Source organism: Sorex fumeus, unplaced genomic scaffold (assembly GCF_029834395.1).
Source record: "Sorex fumeus unplaced genomic scaffold, SorFum_2.1 ptg000072l, whole genome shotgun sequence".
Taxonomy (NCBI): Eukaryota; Metazoa; Chordata; class Mammalia; order Eulipotyphla; family Soricidae; genus Sorex; species Sorex fumeus.
In genome coordinates, this window is record NW_026606129.1 from 31,228,653 (window position 1) to 31,246,465 (window position 17,813).

Below are 17,813 nucleotides of genomic sequence, written 5' to 3' on the forward strand. Positions count from 1 at the left end.
ATACAAAGCCCTTCCTTCAGGGGAAGTTTTTCTAGGAGATAGTCAAGGACAAAATCTAAGTCCTGAGCATTCTAGATTTCTGCTAGGAGATTTGCCCTTGGGCAGAATTCCATCTAAGGGTGTATTGCTTGCCCCTTTCCTTAGCCAGTATCCATTTTAAACAGTCATCTTAAATTTACTTCTTATTAGTATTTCTGGGCCGGAGCCATAGCATTGCTGGTAGGGCATTTGCCTTGCATGTGGGCAACCTGGGTTCAATTCCTCTGCCCCTCTCGGAGGGCCGGGCAAGCTACTGAGAGTATTCCTCCCGCATGGCAAAGCCGGGCAGGCTACCCGTGGTGTATTTGATATGCCAAAAACAGTAACAAGTCTCACAATGGAGATGTTACTGGTGCCGCTCGGGAAAATTGATGAACAACGGGCGTGATATTAGTATTTATAGTCATACAGTTCTATTAGTATTTCTAGTCATTTTGTTATGGACACAGTACGAGATATATTAAGCCTAAAGGGTGGCTCTTCCTGGCGACATCTCACTATATGTTCTGGACTGCAGTCCTCAGGCCAGGTTATTTTTATCTAACCCCACCAGGGTCCTTACTCAGTTACTTCTTTTTGGGTCATGATAGAGTTTCTTCCATGACCATCTCTTAACTTAATGACTCTCAGCCTGTCCCTTTTCGATGCCAGTGTAGCTTACGGCTTGCCCCGGGTCCATCATTGTCCCTTGGAGAAACTTCTATTTTGGGGTGTTAGGAACTAAGGACATAAGGATCTTAAGTAAATATGACGGACACCCAGGAATAAATATTATTCAGTTAACTCCCAAGTTACAAAAGCATAGCATTAACTGTCTTCCTATGTCTATACAAAAAAGACACTGCTTTGCAGTTAACTATGGAAAGGACATAAAGGAAAGAGAAAAGCAATATTTCACTTACATATATATACCAAAAACTCTCAATCCAGTCATCAAAGTAAAAATATAGTACCATGAATTACTATGCAGTCACAAAAAAAGAAAAAAAGAAACAAAAAACAAACAAAAAACATGGTGCACAGATAGAGAATGAGCAATCTCCAAGATTGAACAGTGAAAATAATTGGAAGTACCGAATGGCATGTTTCTATCTCTACTTAAATAATGCATATCCCTGCATGTAGACAGCATGAATGGATGTTGGCAAAACATAACATGTGGAAGAATATGTAGTAACACTGGTTATTGTGGTTGGATAACACTGGTTTGTCCTTTCTCCCGCCCCTCCCCGGTTGCAGGGAGTTTAGGCTTACTGAGTAACTCCCACCACAGTGCTCCTGAGGCACACCCATTCTTCTCCTGTTATTCCCTTTTATCTCCAAATTAGACCCTGTGACTATTTAACATTTACACGTTAAAACATATTAATTTGTAAAATCAAATTCTTTTTGGTTTGAGAACAACTTCCTTGATTAAGATTTTAGATTGTGACTTCTAAATTTTTTTCCACTCTAATCATTTAGAGAAAGGTTCAGTACTGAACCCTCCATGAGTGGTGATTAATAGTCCTGGTTAGCTCATTCTGGCTATCCCCAGAGTGGACTGTAAAACTGCTTGCAAGAAAGAAAAAGTACTGTTTTCCAAAAGGGCTGATCCAGTCGGCCATCCCACCAGCATTGAAGGAGGGTCCCTTTCTCTCCACATCCGCGACAACATTGGAGGATGGGAGATGCATGCTGAAAGTAGACTATAGACCGAACATGATTGCCACTCAGTGCCTCTTTTGCAAACCACAACACCCAAAAGGAGAGAGAGCACAAAAGGGAATGCCCTGCCACAGAGGCAGGGTGGGATGGGGGAGATGGAGAGTGGGAGAGATACTGGGATCCCTGGGGTGGAAAATGGGCACTGGTGGAGGCATGGGTACTCCATCATTGTATAATTGTAACCCAAGCTCAAAAATTTATAAGTCTGCCACTGTATCTCATGGTGTTTCACTAATAAAAATTTAAAAAAGGGAAAAAAAAAGAAACAAAAAGTACAGTAGGCTAGTTAATTGCAAGTATTACTTGCAGCATTAAGTGAATGGGAGAGGTTAGAGTACTGAGGAGATGTTAAAAATGCTCAGAGGGCTCCATATTTAGAAATTTGCCTCTGTGGTTGTTGGTTGTTTGATCAGTACCTATTAATATAACTACTTTAAGTAGAGGAACAAAGAAGGCATTTAAGAAAAACATATAGTGGAAGACAGACAGATTCATTCACTTACATTTCTTTCACATTTCATAGTCTTTTTTCCAACTCTATTAGTAACATGTATGTATTCTTATATTTAAAAAAACCTCAGAATAGTCTTTTGAAAAAGATGGGTGCTGCTTTCCTCAGGCACATTTGCCTCTGCTCATGTGCTACCTTTCCAAAGCAGATCGCACTTGAAATCTGAACGTGGCAGTTCAACATTTTTCTTTGTTCTTTTTGGACAAATCACTAACCAGTATATGGAATACTTATTTAAATGTATTTTACAGAAATTCTGGAAAGTGGGGTGGGAAATCAGATACTGAGATATTTGATGTTATTTTAGATCACTGCAAAACTGACATTCAGCATAAAATAGAGCAGTCATACTCAATTTTTTCCTATAATAATATGTGGTGAGCCATCATCACTCACTTCCCAGATCCTAGATGTAGCATACTGTCTATCTCATAACTGGCCCAAGTTAAAACTGTTCTGTGGACATAGACAGTTCTGCTATGTATAGAGGTTCTTCCTCTGTTCTGACTGTGGAAAGGAGTAAATGGAATTTAACAGTAATTACAAGCATTTTTCCTGGAGTTAGAAAGACCCCGTTTTAGGCCAGTCTGTACCATACGGTTTGATATTAGGAATATTTATTCCACTTAAGAATTTCTTCACCTGGAAAATGAAGATTGCAAAAATGCTTATCTGATAGTGTTTTTTTTAAAATAAAATTCAGAGATCTGATAACGGTAAAGTGCCTGATACTTTATAAATATTTTGTTGTCATTATCTTGTTTATTTTGTTGTATTGCTGACATCTTTAAGTACTTTCTCAAAAACTATTGTAATGTTAAATGGGAAAAAAGGAAGAATGAAAAGATTGTCTGAAATTAGAGTATCTTCTTTTTTTGATTTTTGTTTGCGGACCACAGCAGGCAGTGCTCAGGGCTTACTCCTGGTTCTGCATTCAGGGATCATTCCTGTCAGTACTCGGGGGGTCCCTGTGGAGTGCCGGGAATGGAACTAGGGTTGACTGTGTGCAAGGCAAGTCCTACCCATTGCACTGTTTCTCCGACCAGAGTATCTTTTAATGAAAAATCAATTTGGGACCATTTAATGTAGTATTCCTTTTGAATGTAAACGGAATCATTCCCATTTCAGGTGCTGTATACTCAGTGCTCCTTTTGGAATCTTTTTTTTTTTTTGCAGTGAAATTACAGTTTTTATTTGGGGAGTTTGAAGAGAAAGAGGGAGACAAAGTGGGAGAGAGTAACCTGCTCAAGAGAGAGCCCGGGCTTCTTTAAGGGTGGACAGGTCCTATACACATCACAGCATTAGTCATGAAAGTATGAAAGTACACATCTCAAGAGGGGAGATGCGGGCAACTCATGTGCTTGGGCACCACATGTGCTTGGCCACATGGGTGTAGGCAGCACATGGGCTCAAACAGCATGTGTACTAGAATCACTTTTTAGTCTCACTAAATTTACATTCTAGTAAATGGAGATAGTGATAAATATCTCAGTAAAAATTCTATTTCAAATTTTAAATGTCTGTTAAAGTTTTGCTTTTTGAAAAATGAAATTTGAATACAGCCATAACACAAGAGTTGAGAGCAGCCTCAAAAATTATTTCTGATGAGAGCATAAGGTAAAGCACTTAGGTTACAAGAAGCTGACCCAGGTTTGCTTCCTCGTGCTGATGCTTATGGTCTCTGAGCATCCCCAGGAGTGATGTCATGATCCTTGAGCACACAGCAGGAGTAAGCCCAGAACACAGCTGGTTATGGCCCTAAATCTGCCCCTGCCATTGCAATGTAGAAAATAATTCTTCTGTTTGAAGACTATAAATAATTGCTTATGCCATGGGAGAGGCGAACAAATATCATGTTTGTAAATATGAGTGAGTTTAATCGACTTAAATACTATCGAAAGTCACAATTTTAAATTGACATTCATTTGATTGATTTATTCACCTGCTTAATAGCAATCAAGTGATAGATTTTATTGAATGACAATTTATACTTAGCTTCTATTTCCTTAAATAATTTGTTTGGATTAGAATTATTAGTTTAATAGGCTTTAAGAGGATCATTGGATTGAAAAGCATGTTTTTAGAAAATAAGAGCCTGCATCACTTTTTTCAGAATCTTTCTTCACATTCATTTTCTAGCTTGTCTAATAAATGGTCAACGATTAACTTCATTTTTCATGATCCTGGAGGCTGGAAGTCCTAGGTCATTGTATCACCATCTCCAGGATGCAGACTGCTGACTTCTTAGAGGGAACAAATTCTCATGACTCTTCTAAGGAGCCTTAAAACTACTTTTGGTCTGCCAAATGACTTTCTTACTATAGGTCCTTAAATATTGGTATTCCTCAGTGATTGCATTTCACTGTAATGCAGTCAGGACAGTTCTGCTGAGTGTTGCACAGACCTGTAGCTAAACATTGCTTAAACATGTTCTCTTTACCCCTTCTCCTTCCCTTAGTCCCCACAGAGAAAGGCAGCAGTCATATACTTTTCAGACCCACAGTCTGCCACAGTGCAGCCAGGCAGAGATTGAGGATTTACACTTGACTCCATCTGCTATTCTCAAAACTTGTTGTATTCCTAGTCCTGTCAAGTTTCAGCTTCTCCATTCCCCATTCTTCTGACTTCTGCATTTCTTGCCGTCTCTTGTTGGGATAATTGTAGTGACTTCTTAACCAATTTTATTGTTATTGCCTACCTCCTCTGCCTGACCTAGTTCTCTGAAGAGGATGATCTGATTTTGCCATCAATTGTTTCAAAATTCTTGAGAGGGGAAGAGGGAGCAGAGGGTGGAGGAGTCATAGGTGGACTGTGGTGGAAGATCATTTTACTTGGGTGGTGGGTGTGGTGTGATAGAACATACCTTTGAAGAGGTGTGAACCTGTACTCAAAATATATCTAGTGTAAACCAGCATTACCACAAAGCTGAATAAAATAAAAACCTTCCTGTGGATCTCCGTTATCGTTAGGACAAAGACTAAACATCTTAGTACTGCCTGTTTGTTTTGGAGCCACACCTGGGAATTCTCAGTACTTACTCTTGGCTTTGCACTTCACTCCTTTGGGCTTAGAGAACCATATGGGATGCCACGAATCAAATCAGGGTTGGATCTGTGCAAGGCAAGTGTCCTATCTGTAATACCATTGCTCTGATTCCAGGGCCTTTCTTCCTGAAACTTTCCTCTCTCAAATGCATGCACAAGTATGGGCATACACATGCACGTGTGCTGAGACCTTCAGATGTATTGCTGCTTAGGCCCTGTGGTGCTGGAGACCATCTGGGCCACCCCAGTGGTTCTCTGGGACCAGCTTAGGAGGTCATGGGAACATGACCTGTACATATACCTTTGATTGCCTAAACCTGGGATGAGCACATGTCTTTCATAAGCCCTCTCTCTTGTGCTGTCTCCATGACTCACAACTGTTCACTTTTATTCTCTCTCTTCCTCATGAACTATCCTTAGCTTTCAGAGGACAGGAATCCTGTTTTATTTATGGAAACCTCAGAATCCATCACAGTGCTAGGCACATAGTAAACAGTTTGAAAATGTTTGTTGAATGACTTAGTGATAGTTTATGAGCTTGTGGATAGGTACCAAAAGAGTAGATGGGGGAAATGTTACTGAATCAGCACCATTGAAGCTTGAATAACTTGTCAGATGGTCCCAGGTTCATAGTAAGCACAGCAGATACTAACTAGTATTACTCTTGTTCCTGTAATGAAAACAGGAATGTGAGTGATTTTCCCTCATCTTTTTTCCTACTTTAATAATTTCAGGGAAAAAAATCAATGAATTATTGACAGTTAGATCAAGTGCTTCGATAAATTAAGGTGATAATATTTGATGGTTTTCTGTCTCTAGTACTGTGCATTTAACTTTGGAATCAAAAACATTTTTAAAGGTGTGTGTACAATGAAGCCACTTGTTCAAAAGTTGTACCTCCTCAAAGATGCTAAAGTCTCTGAATATTATGTTTGTTCCATTGGGGTACTGATTTTATAGATGTCTTGGGCAATTACTTGTGGAATCTCTGGTTTTGTTGTTTTGTTAAAATGTTTGCTGGTAAATACTTGCTGAGAAGTATTTACTTTTCACAAATATATGTTTCATAAATGAATTCTCATCAACTTTTTTCCTTCATACTATATTGATAACAGTTGGCTCTGTCTGTAGGTTGAATTAGGTTAAATTATTTTTATGAGTTAGCCAAATAGGATCATTGATTCAGAGGTTTCAAAGAGACTCAAGTTTTTTTTTACTAAACTTCATAAGTGAATGTAAATAAAATTAGAATTCTGTAAAAATTTTTACATGACCTTCATGAAGTACGTTTATGCTGTTGGTTATGTAGAATAAATGTGCTTGTATCCTTATGATCTTGGTTTCTTTCAGTGTAGAAGTCCTTCTTTAAAAAAGACGCCAGACTACTGTCTTCATTGTCTTTGCTTTGGACCTTTGCTGCTTTTGAAACTGAATAGGAGGGTGACCTCCTATTGTCTTTGGGCGCTTTTTACTTTACAGCTTCCAGAAGAGATGATGATTACTGAGAGCAGTTCAGCACTTGGACATTTTCTCTGAGGATCCAACACTAGACTGCACTGCCATTCCGTTGTTTAAAAATCCTTCTGAGAGGGGACGAGGGAGCTTAGCGTGGAGGGGTCACAGGTGGACTATAGTGGAAGGTCATTTTACTTGGGTTGTGGGTGTAGTGTGATAGAATATACATTTGAAGAGGTGTGAACCTATACTCAAAATATATGCAGGGTAACTCAGTATCACTACAAAACAAATAAAATTAAAATCCTCTTGTGGCTCTCCATCACCTTTAGGACAAAGCCTAAACATCTTAATACCACCACCTACTTGTAATTGATACATGCCTTTTTTGTTGTTGTTTTGGGTTACACCCTGTGATGCTCAGGTCTTAACTTTTGGCTTTGCACTCAGAAATCACCACTGGGGTACCAAATGGGATGCCAGAGGTCGAACCTGGGTTGGTCCTGTGCAAAAGAAGTGCCCTATCCATTGTACTTTTTTATCTATAATTTAAGAAAATTTATTTTTGTGGTTGATTGAATGTTAAAATATATTCAAAATTATATCAAATAATAAAGGTAAAGGTAAAGGTAAAGGCCCTCCCATTGATCGTCGATTTACTCGAGCGGGCCCAGTAACGTCTCCATTGGAGACTTTGTTGTTACTGTGTTTGGCATATCGAATACTCTCGGTAGCTTGCCAGGCTCTCCGAGAGGGGCGGAGGAATCGAACTCGGGTCGGCCATGTTGGCCGCTTGTAAGGTGAATGCCCTACCCGCTGTGCTATCGCTCCAGCCACCAATTTTTATTTCCTTTTTTGTATGTTTTTGCTCACACCTGGCTGAGCTTAGGGCTTACTCCTATCTCTCTGCTCAGGGATAACTCTTAGTGGGACTTGGGAACCATATGGAATGTCGGGGATCAAACCCGGTTAGCCACATGCAAGCCAACAGTTGCCCTACCTGCTGTACTACCACTCTGGCCCCAAGTTCATTATTTCTCTTAATGATTTTATGTTGAGATTCTTCAAAACTTTTTTCTATACAAACTTGAAATCATATAGAGAGCTTATACTTAGATTTTTTGTTCATTTTCTACTTTGCACTAAATTTAGACTTTGTTTCCTAAATATACTTTATTTAAATGTTATTATGTCCTCAGAATATTTTTTACCAGAGGTTCATATTTTTTTTTTCCCAGAGAAATGTGTTTTTAACTCAGAAAATTTCATTAGAGTTAATGTTGTCTTTCAGCACATTTCTTCAAACTTTGGAATAACTTAACCACATAGGCTCACTGTGTGTTGAATTCATTTGCATTACCTTAATGAATAAAAAATATTTTATATAATAATAATTAAAACTATTTATAGAAAGAAGCAGGTGTATAAATTCTGCAGCATTTAACATAATGTTGGAAGAGGTTATTTAAAAATGGCTTTGTTTTGATTTTAGAAGTAATTTGGCAGTATTAGTAGCATCACTATTATATGAATGTATGCTAATGTTGTATGAAAGAAAGAGCCTCATTAAAATCTTGTTGCTAAACAAGTGACAAAAACCTTACAAACAGCTTGACGCTTGAGGCCAGTCAGTGACTCCTAAAGAGATTTGGACAAGTGTGAAAATACATAGACTGTGGCTTTACTGTGATCATAGCACATAAATGCTATCCAACATTAATTCCCTACTCAAACATTTTTACTCACAGCAGGGAAAACAAATCTTATTTTAATTCCAATGCATTGTGTTGTGAAATTTCTCTGATATAAAAGTAATTGGCTTATTAAATTCAGAAAGTGAACTTTTGATGATTAGAATTGGTTTTGAACTCACATTGAAGATGCTAAAGATGTCTTTTGTAGATACTATCTGAATGAACTAGTCTGGTGTAGGTCTAGCAAGGCTACAGAGAATCAGCCCATGCAATGCTTTCTTAAAGAAGCCTTCAGCCAGGATTGTCACTCTGGATTAACTTTATATATTGATCAGAATAAAAATTCTTGCTTCTACATAGGCAGATTTTAATTATCAAACTATATGTAGAAAAAATTAACTTTCTAATACTTTTCAGAGTTAAAGTTTGATCACTTTTTGATAGCTGTCTATCCATGCACTCAGAATCTCCACAGATAAATAGCTAGCTTTAATGTAAGGAGTCTTTAGTTAAAAGATAGAAAGGAGGGCCTGGAGTGATAGCACAGCGGGTAGGGCATTTGCCTTGCACATGGCCAACCTTGGTTCGATTCCCAGCATCCCCTATGGTCCCCTGAGCACTGCCAGGAGTAATTTCTGAGTGCATGAACCAGGAGTAATCCCTGTGCATCACCGGGTGTGACCCAAAAACCAAAAAAATTATATAGGAAATTTTATCAGTCTTATTTGGCCCATGTGCCCACATTGTAAGCACATAAAGGAACATTTTTGTTGTTTTGTTTTGTTTGAAATAAATAGGTTTTATTTGGAGGGTTTTTTGAAGGTGTGTCGAAAACAACAAGCTCCCGGGAGAGCACAAGGCAGAGTCTCCTACCCTGTGTCTGACTATCCTCGCCAGGGCCCAACAGCTGAAGACTTCCAGGCCCCAACCAAGGCCTTACTGGAGCCACTCTCCACACACTTGGATAAGCCTCAGACATAACCGAACTGGCAGAGGAACCCAGGTGTGTGGGACCCGGGACTGAGATCTCTAAGCCTGCACGGATTGGGACTGGACCTGTCAGTAGCTAAACAGTTACACCCTCCAACTGCCGTGTAACCCCAACAAAGGCCAGGATCCAAAGATTATCACAACAAGCTCCCGGGAGCGCGCGGCCGCGAATTTATTTATTTAATAATTTATTTATTTAATAATTTTCAGGATACCTTAAATATCCTTAAATATCCAACCCACACGGCAGAGCCTGGCAAGCTATCCGTGATCTATGCCAAATAGACCAAATTGATATGCCAAATCCAGTAATAAATGGATCTCATTCCCCTAGCCCTGATTATGCAGAGTCGAGAAGGATATGGAAGGAGAAGCTGATAAAACACCAAGGCAGACATGGGCTGCCAAAACGCAGAAAAACAAAAATGATTGTCTGTACTTTTAATGCTCGTACGCTGGCATCTGCTGCATCCATTGAAGACCTTATGGTACAAGCACGAAAGATCAAGTACGACATCATTGGTCTGACCGAAACGAGAAGACATCAATCCCATCATGCTGTTTTCGACACTGGAGAAGAACTGTTCCTTGGAACATGTGATAAAAGAGGCGTCGGTGGTGTCGGTATCCTTGTCAACACAAACTTAGTCACAAGCATTGATTCATTTGAATGCCTAACAACCCGAATCGGACGATTACACTTGAATAAATGTGGCTCACTACCGGCAGTTTCTATCTTTGTTGTCTACGCACCAACATCCAGTTATGGTGAAAAAGAAACTGAGAAATTCTACATGGAGCTGGAGAAATTCTATAAAGAAGATCACACCTTCTACAAGATCATTGTTGGTGATTTTAATGCCAAGATAGGACCAAGAAGATCAGTTGATGAACTCCACATCGGAACCCATGGCCTGGAATGGAACGAACAAGGTGACAGACTGTCTGAGTTCATCATGTCAACCAAAACCTTCCATGGTAACTCACAATTCCAAAAGGCTGAATCTAAACGTTGGACATGGGAGTCTCCCGATGGACGGTTCCACAATGAAATAGACCACATCATATTCAATCGGCGGTTTTGCCTAACCGATGTTGCTGTTGTCCCAAAATTCCAAACGGGATCAGACCACCGTCTTCTTCGTGCAAAATTCTACCTCACAGAACGAGGAGAAAAGAATGCAAGGTTTAAGAAGAAGACTCCCAGAACAACCACCAACTGGGAACTCTTTGGCTCTGTTGCAGCAACATGGGAAGATGCCGTCATTGACAACATTGATGAGGAATACGATCGAATGATTCAGCACCTCCATGATTGTGCAAGGAATGCCAAGAGAGAGATAACCACAAAAAACCGTCTTTCTTCGAACACTCTTGAACTTATTCGCCAACGTGGCGTGGCACGTGCCTCAGGCAACCACAAGCAAACGTCCGAACTGGCAAAACAGTGCAGAAAAGCCATCAAGGATGACCTCAAAAACAGGAGAGCAGCAGTACTGGTAGATGCAGCAGAAGCTGGGAAAAACATTCGTAATGCCCGCCTGTCCTTCACCAACTACAAAACCAAGATGACTGCCCTCCGACATCATGATGGATCTATCACATCTTCCAGAAGGGCAATGGAGAAGATTATTCATGAATTCTACTCAGATCTCTTTAATAGCCACATCCACTTGCCCACATACCACATACCACATGATGGATATGTCGTTCCCAATGTTCTCCCTTCCGAAATCCAACATGCCATCTCGTCCGTAAAGAAACAAAAAGCACCTGGCCCAGACAAGATCAGACCTGAACACCTGAAGAACTTACCATCAGTACTCATCAATACATTAGCTCGACTCTTCACACGCTACCTGTCTGAATGCAAGGTTCCATCCCAATGGAAAACCAGCAAGACTGTACTACTATACAAGAAAGGAGACATCCACGACATTGGCAACTATCGCCCAATCTGCCTATTGTCTGTCATCTACAAACTATTCACTCGAGTCATCCTGAATAGGATTAGCAGAACACTAGATGAAGGACAACCATGTGAACAAGCTGGATTCTGAAAAGGATTCAGTACCATCGACCATATCCACACAATAACCAAGCTCATTGAGGTATCTCGGGAGTTCAAGATGCCGCTCTGTCTAACGTTCATTGATTTAAAGAAGGCCTTTGATTCTGTTGAGACGGAAGCGGTCATGGAAGCCCTAGTCAATCAGGGCGTACAAACTCAATACATCAGGATCCTTCGTGAGCTCTATTGCGGATTCACTACCAAGATCTCACCATTCTACAAAGAAGTAATCATCCATATCAAGAGAGGGGTTCGGCAGGGTGATACCATTTCACCAAAACTCTTCAGTGCCACCCTCGAGAACATCATGCGACGACTAGAATGGGAAAACATGGATAGATGGTCGGCAACTACACCACCTCCGCTTTGCTGATGACATCGTTCTAATAACACCAAACATCAGCCAAGCGGCACAAATGCTTGCGGACTTTGACCGTGAGTGTGGAAAGGTTGGACTACAGCTGAATCTTACGAAGACAATGTTTATGAGAAACAGCCTTGTTCCTGACGCTCCATTCGCTCTCAACGGAACCACCATCTCCGAATGCAACAGTTATATATACTTAGGTCGAGAAATCAACATGATGAATGACCTGGCACCTGAGTTACGCAGGAGGAAGAGAGCGGCTTGGAATGCCTTCAAGAGCATTGAAGAAATAACTAAAAGGACAAAGAACCTCCAACTACGAGCACATCTCTTTGATTCCACTATTCTTCCTGCATTAACATATGCCTCAGAGACCTGGACCCTACGAAAACAGGATGAGAACACTATTCGGGTCTCTCAAAGAGGAATTGAAAGAACTATGCTTGGAATATCACGATTCACTCAAATGAGAGATAGAATCCGGAGTTCTGATCTTCGTCAACGCTCAAGAATCAGAGACGCTGTCTCATTTGCCAAGACATCAAAAATCAGATGGGCTGGACATGTAATGAGGTTTACAGACAACCGCTGGACTAGAGCCATTACTGATTGGATTCCACGAGACATCAAAAGATCACGTGGACGCCCACCTATAATATGGTCAGACTTCTTCGTCAAGACCCTAAATGATCGGTTTGAGGCTCTACATGTTCCTAAAACGAACAGATACCATTGGGCTACGCTAGCACGCAACCAGGATGAATGGAGACGTTACTGGCACCCGCTCGAATAAATCGATGAATAACGGGGATTAAGTGATTAAGTGATTAAGTGATTAAGTGAAGTGTCGAAAACAAAACAATGTAACAACAATATTTTTTTGTTACACATTAAGCATGTGTCTTCCTGGAGACTGTTTTTGCTTTAAAATATTTCTAAAGTATATTTCTTAGTAACTTTCCAGTTACTAAGTAACTGAAAGTAAACTAACACATCCCTTAGTAAAAGAGGGAAGTCTAGTAATTTCATAATAAAGGAATTTTATAAGATACTCTCCTCTCCCCACTTTTGGAGAGCCCAGCAAGCTACTGAGAGTGTCTTGCCCACATGGCAAAGCCTGGCAAGCTACCTATAACGTATTCGATTTGCCAAACACAGTAACAAGTCTCACAATGGAGACCATTACTGGGCCCGCTTGAGCAAATCGATGAATAACGGGAGGACAGTGACAGTGACTCAAAATATTATACTTTCTTTTTGAGGAGTATATCATATTTGAAGTGTTACATGGAAATAAATCTTGCTGTTATATACAGCATATTGGAGTTGGCAGTGCCTTGAACCAGAGCAGCCAGTATCAGGAGGAAGGATGAATAGTCAGGAGAGTAGTGTGCCAAGGGTGGGAGCAATGCTCACTGTTCTGTGTAAGGGAAGATGTAAAACCAAGTCTGACCCAACGGGAATACAATTCAGGTAGCAAGTGATCCAACTTTTCTAATGGTGGTTCTGGAAGGCAAGATACCAAAGAAACCAGTCAAGTTGAAAGAAAACACCAGAATGGAAATTAATCACAATGGCCCTTAGGATTTTATGGGACATCAAGAATTAACTCGAGAAAGTATGGGGGTTCTGTTTCTAGGGTAAAGCATCATTGTGAGTTGTTTTAAAGAAAGAGGGTGCCTTGATGTCATCAGAAGACATGCAGAGACTTAACACCAGATGCTGAAATCTGGAAACTATGCCACTTTTCCTCTTATTCATCTCATATTAGAAAATGAAATAAAGATACTGTGGTATCTTTATTAGAAAATGAAATAAAGATACTGTGGTATCTTTATTAGAAATCATGCATAATCTCTACCTTTCCTCTGCTTCCTGAAGCATCTTTAGTCTTCTTGTCTCAAACCTTATTTTTTATTTCTACAAAGCAAACAACACTTACTTTATTCTGCCTTGTACTTGTCTCTTGTGGAGCATGTCCTATGTTCCAGAGTACAATGAAGGTATTAAATAGCTAGCGAGTAAATAATTTAGAATTGTTAAAAGACATATTGATGTTGTGGGAAAAAAAGAAGCCAAACAAAAACATATTGTTGTGATCACAAAGCATTTTCCTTCAATTTTTTGTTTTTCTCTTTCAGATTTTACTAGATGTTGCCAGGACTCTGGATTGCTTATGGTGGTAAAATGCCGGAAAGAAAATTCTGCACTGAAAGACTGTCTAACTTCTTAGTAAGTAGTCACCTCGGTGTTTTGCATCCGTGTATGGGTCTTTAACTTGTGTGTATCAGCAGGTCAGGGGCCAGAGATATAGTACAGCAGGTAAGGAAATTGCTTTTCTTGTGGCTGACCCATGTTCAATCCCTGGTACTCCGTATGGCTCGCTGAGCATTACCAGGAGTCCTAGGAGTAAGCCTTCAGCACTGCCAGGTGTGGCCCAAAAATCCAAAGGGGGGGGGGGGGGGGAAGAAACCAAGAGGTCAGCAAAAATATATATTATTTTTCATATTATTTAGCAGCTCCCTTTTTATGAACAGATTGATCTAGGGAATATAAGTGAGTTTATAATTCCCTTGTAATGAAAGGTACCACGTTAGATAATATATAAAATCTTTACCAGATTTGTAATTTTTTTTTTAAAGTGATGTAATTTAACTCTTGGGTATAAGTCCAGTGAACGAAAAAGGTAAATTTAGATTCTTTTGCCAGTCCAGATTAATAAAAAGGTAAAAGGTAAAGGCCCTCCCGTTGATCGTCGATTTGCTCGAGCGGGCCCAGTAACGTCTCCATTGGAGACTTTGTTGTTACTGTGTCTGGCATATCGAATACTCTCGGTAGCTTGCCGGGCTCTCCGAGAGGGGCGGAGGAATCGAACTCGGGTCGGCCATGTTGGCCGCTTGTAAGGCGAACGCCCTACCCGCTGTGCTATCGCTCCAGCCCAGATTAATAAAATAATTCAAAATGTTGTGTTCATTGATATTTCATTGTATATTCACAAATCTTATTTTTTGGGAGAAGGGGGAGACACCATGGTTATACCTGTTGTGTTTAGGAGACAAATATGTTACCAGGGATAAAGCCTGGTACATTCAGGGCCATGCAAGGCTTGTGCTCTATCATTTGGGCCACAGTCCCAGTCCTGATTCTTTCATTTTTAAGTTTTAAAGTAAAAGTATGCACTATCACTATCACTCTCACCCCGTTGTTCTTCAGTTCGCTCAAGCGGGCCCAGTAACGTCTCCATTCATCCCCGTCACGTGCAAGTATGGCCTGATGACATATTGGGGGCTCCTTCAGGGTCAGGGGAATGAGGACCATTCATTATTACTGTTTTTGACATATCGAGTACGCCACGGGTAGCTTGTCAGGCTCTGCCGTGTGGGCGGGATACTCTTGGTAGCTTGCCGGGCTCTCTGAGATGGATGGAGGCTTTTGGGGCAGCCTCTAATCACCTTTACAGGTGTTTCTAGTCAGGCATATAGGTGGGTATGATACTCTCAGTAGCCTTCCGGGTTCTCTGAGAGTGAGAACTAGAGAATAAGAGGTCACATGGCCGCGAATGCTTGGTTTTATAGTCTCTGGATAGCCGTTGATGGGGTTACTGGAAGGTGGGGGAGCTGGGTGGAAGAGGCCCAGACCCTAACCGAGCAGGGTTGGAGATCTCAGCCCCAGGTCCCACACACCTGGGTTCCTCTGCCAGTTCCTAGTCTAAGCATGTGGAGAGTGGTCTCAGCATGGCTTTGGCTGGGTCCCAGAGGTCTTCAGCTGTCAGGGCTCTGTTCAGGGCAGAGAGGGAAACTCAACCCGCCCTCCTCCAAGGGGCCTCGGTGAGGACAGCCAGGCGCAGGGGCAGTATGCAAAGGCTGTAAATGTTTTCCTTTTTTAATCCCATATTTAATTACATATTATTGATAAAAAGTACTGTGGAATACCTTTAGTATAACCTTTCTAAACCGTGAGTCATATGGCCACATGTGTCCCACGGTATTCTGAGGGACAAGTAAAACTGTAAAAGCCAGTGGTGGGGATTGGGGGGCTGGGGAGGGTGTCAGCAGGCTGTGGAACAAACTGTGGTGGTGGAACAGGAGGGCCTCAGAAGGAAACAAGGTTTGAAGAAGGCCATGGTCAGAAAAAGGTTGAGAAGCACTGCTGCTTCAGTATGTTTTGTTAATTGGTAGCTGTGAGATGTGAGTTTTGTCAAATCCTTATTTTCTTCTATAGTCTGTTTCCCTAGCCCCATATTGAAGCATATATCAATATGATTTGATTAGAGAACTAAATTTTAAAAGTGGTTGGAATAGTAATAAGAAATAATTGTTTTTATATGTCTGCCAAGGGAACAGGTTGGGGAGTAGGAAGGAACCTTGGGACATTGTTGGAGCGAAAGGGGATATTGATGGTGTGATTGTTCTTGGAACATTGTGTGTCTGATACAACTCTGTTGGAACAACTTTGTAAATCACACTGCCTTAATAAAAATTGAAAGAAAAAAGTGATGACCTGAATCTCATCTTTTTTAAAAAAAAATATAATGTACACCTAAATTTATAGAGTTTGGGTTATCCTTGGGGAGATAGTTCAAAGGACTTAAGAGCCTTATGTTGCCTGTAGAAGGCCCTGATTCCTCATGTACAGTACCTGGAGTGGTGCCTGTGCACCACTGGGTGTGGCATCAGGACAAAAACAAGCAAAAATTGAAGACCTTCTTTAGAATGCTGAAGATATAGTGTTTAACCATAGAGAGGTTAAGAGTTTATCCTATGACTTCTTCCTGTTCTTTTCCTGAGTTCCTGTTTACTAACCTCTTAAACTCTTTTATGTCTTAACTTGTTAAATTCAGTCTTAGTTATTATCTCTCCTTTGAGCACTAGAGGCAGGATGAACCCAGAGAGGGCAGCTTGGACTCAGCTTCTGGACACATCAAAACTTAACTAAACAGGGCTGGAGCAATAGCATAGCGGGTAGGGCGTTTACCTTGCATGTGGCTGACCCAGGTTCGATTCCCAGCATCCCATTTGGTCCCCTGAGCACCGCCAGGGGTAATTCCTGAGTGCAGAGTCAGGAGTAACCTCTGTGCATTGCCAGATGTGATCCAAAAAGCACAAACAACAACAACAACAACAACAAAAACCAAAAAAACAAAACAACCATGTGTCCGTAGGTGGATTCCTCACTAGAAGCAATTTCATTAGTAAATCATTTTCCCACATAGTAAGTACAAAATAATGCCTGGCCCCATAGGAAGTACACTGTTAGCTATTTTTTTTTTTGAAAAAATATGTTAGGTGGTGGGAAAGACATCTGATTATCTTTCCATAAACTAGTAGGAAGAGAAAACAGGTTCTATCTTGGTGGGGAATAACTGGTATCACTGGGAGATAACACTATCACTGTCATCCTGTTGTTCATCGATTTCCTCCAGCAGGCACCACTAACGACTCCTTCGTCCTAGCCCTGAGATTTAGAAAGTGCCACATTCGAGGCTCTTTCAGGGTCAGGAGAATGAGACCCATCGTTGTTACTGGTTTTTGGCGTATTGAATACGCCATGGGGAGTTTGCCAGACTGCTGTGTGGGCAGGATAATTTTGGTAGCCTGCCAGGTTCTTCAGAGTAAGAACTAGATAATAAGATCTCGCTCAGTCAGGAGCTGGTTGGTGGGTGTAACTCCTATGTACTGGAAGATCTGGGGGATCTGGGTGGAGGAGGCCCAGTCCCAATCCGAGCAGTCTTGGAGATCTACACTCTGAATCCCACAAACCTTGGTTCCTCTGCCGGTTCCTTCATGTGTGAGGCTCGTCCGAACATGTGGAGACTGGTCTTAAGCATGGCTGTGGCTGGAACCAGAGGTCTTCAGCTTACAGGGCTCTGCTCAGGGTGGGTAGGGAAACTCAACCCACCCTCCTCCATCTTGGTGGGGAATAATTGGTAATGGTA

The 17,813-nt window shown here is 41.0% G+C and overlaps 1 protein-coding gene across 1 annotated transcript in view; it reads left to right on the forward strand.

Moving 5' to 3' along the window:
- CMC1 (C-X9-C motif containing 1) overlaps positions 1–17,813 on the forward strand; it is a 55,896-nt gene that overhangs the window by 36,675 nt on the left and 1,408 nt on the right. Inside the window, exon 3 of the mRNA XM_056129518.1 lies at positions 14,020–14,110. Coding sequence (XP_055985493.1) covers positions 14,020–14,110 — 91 coding nt within the window. The remainder of the gene's footprint in view (positions 1–14,019; positions 14,111–17,813) is intronic.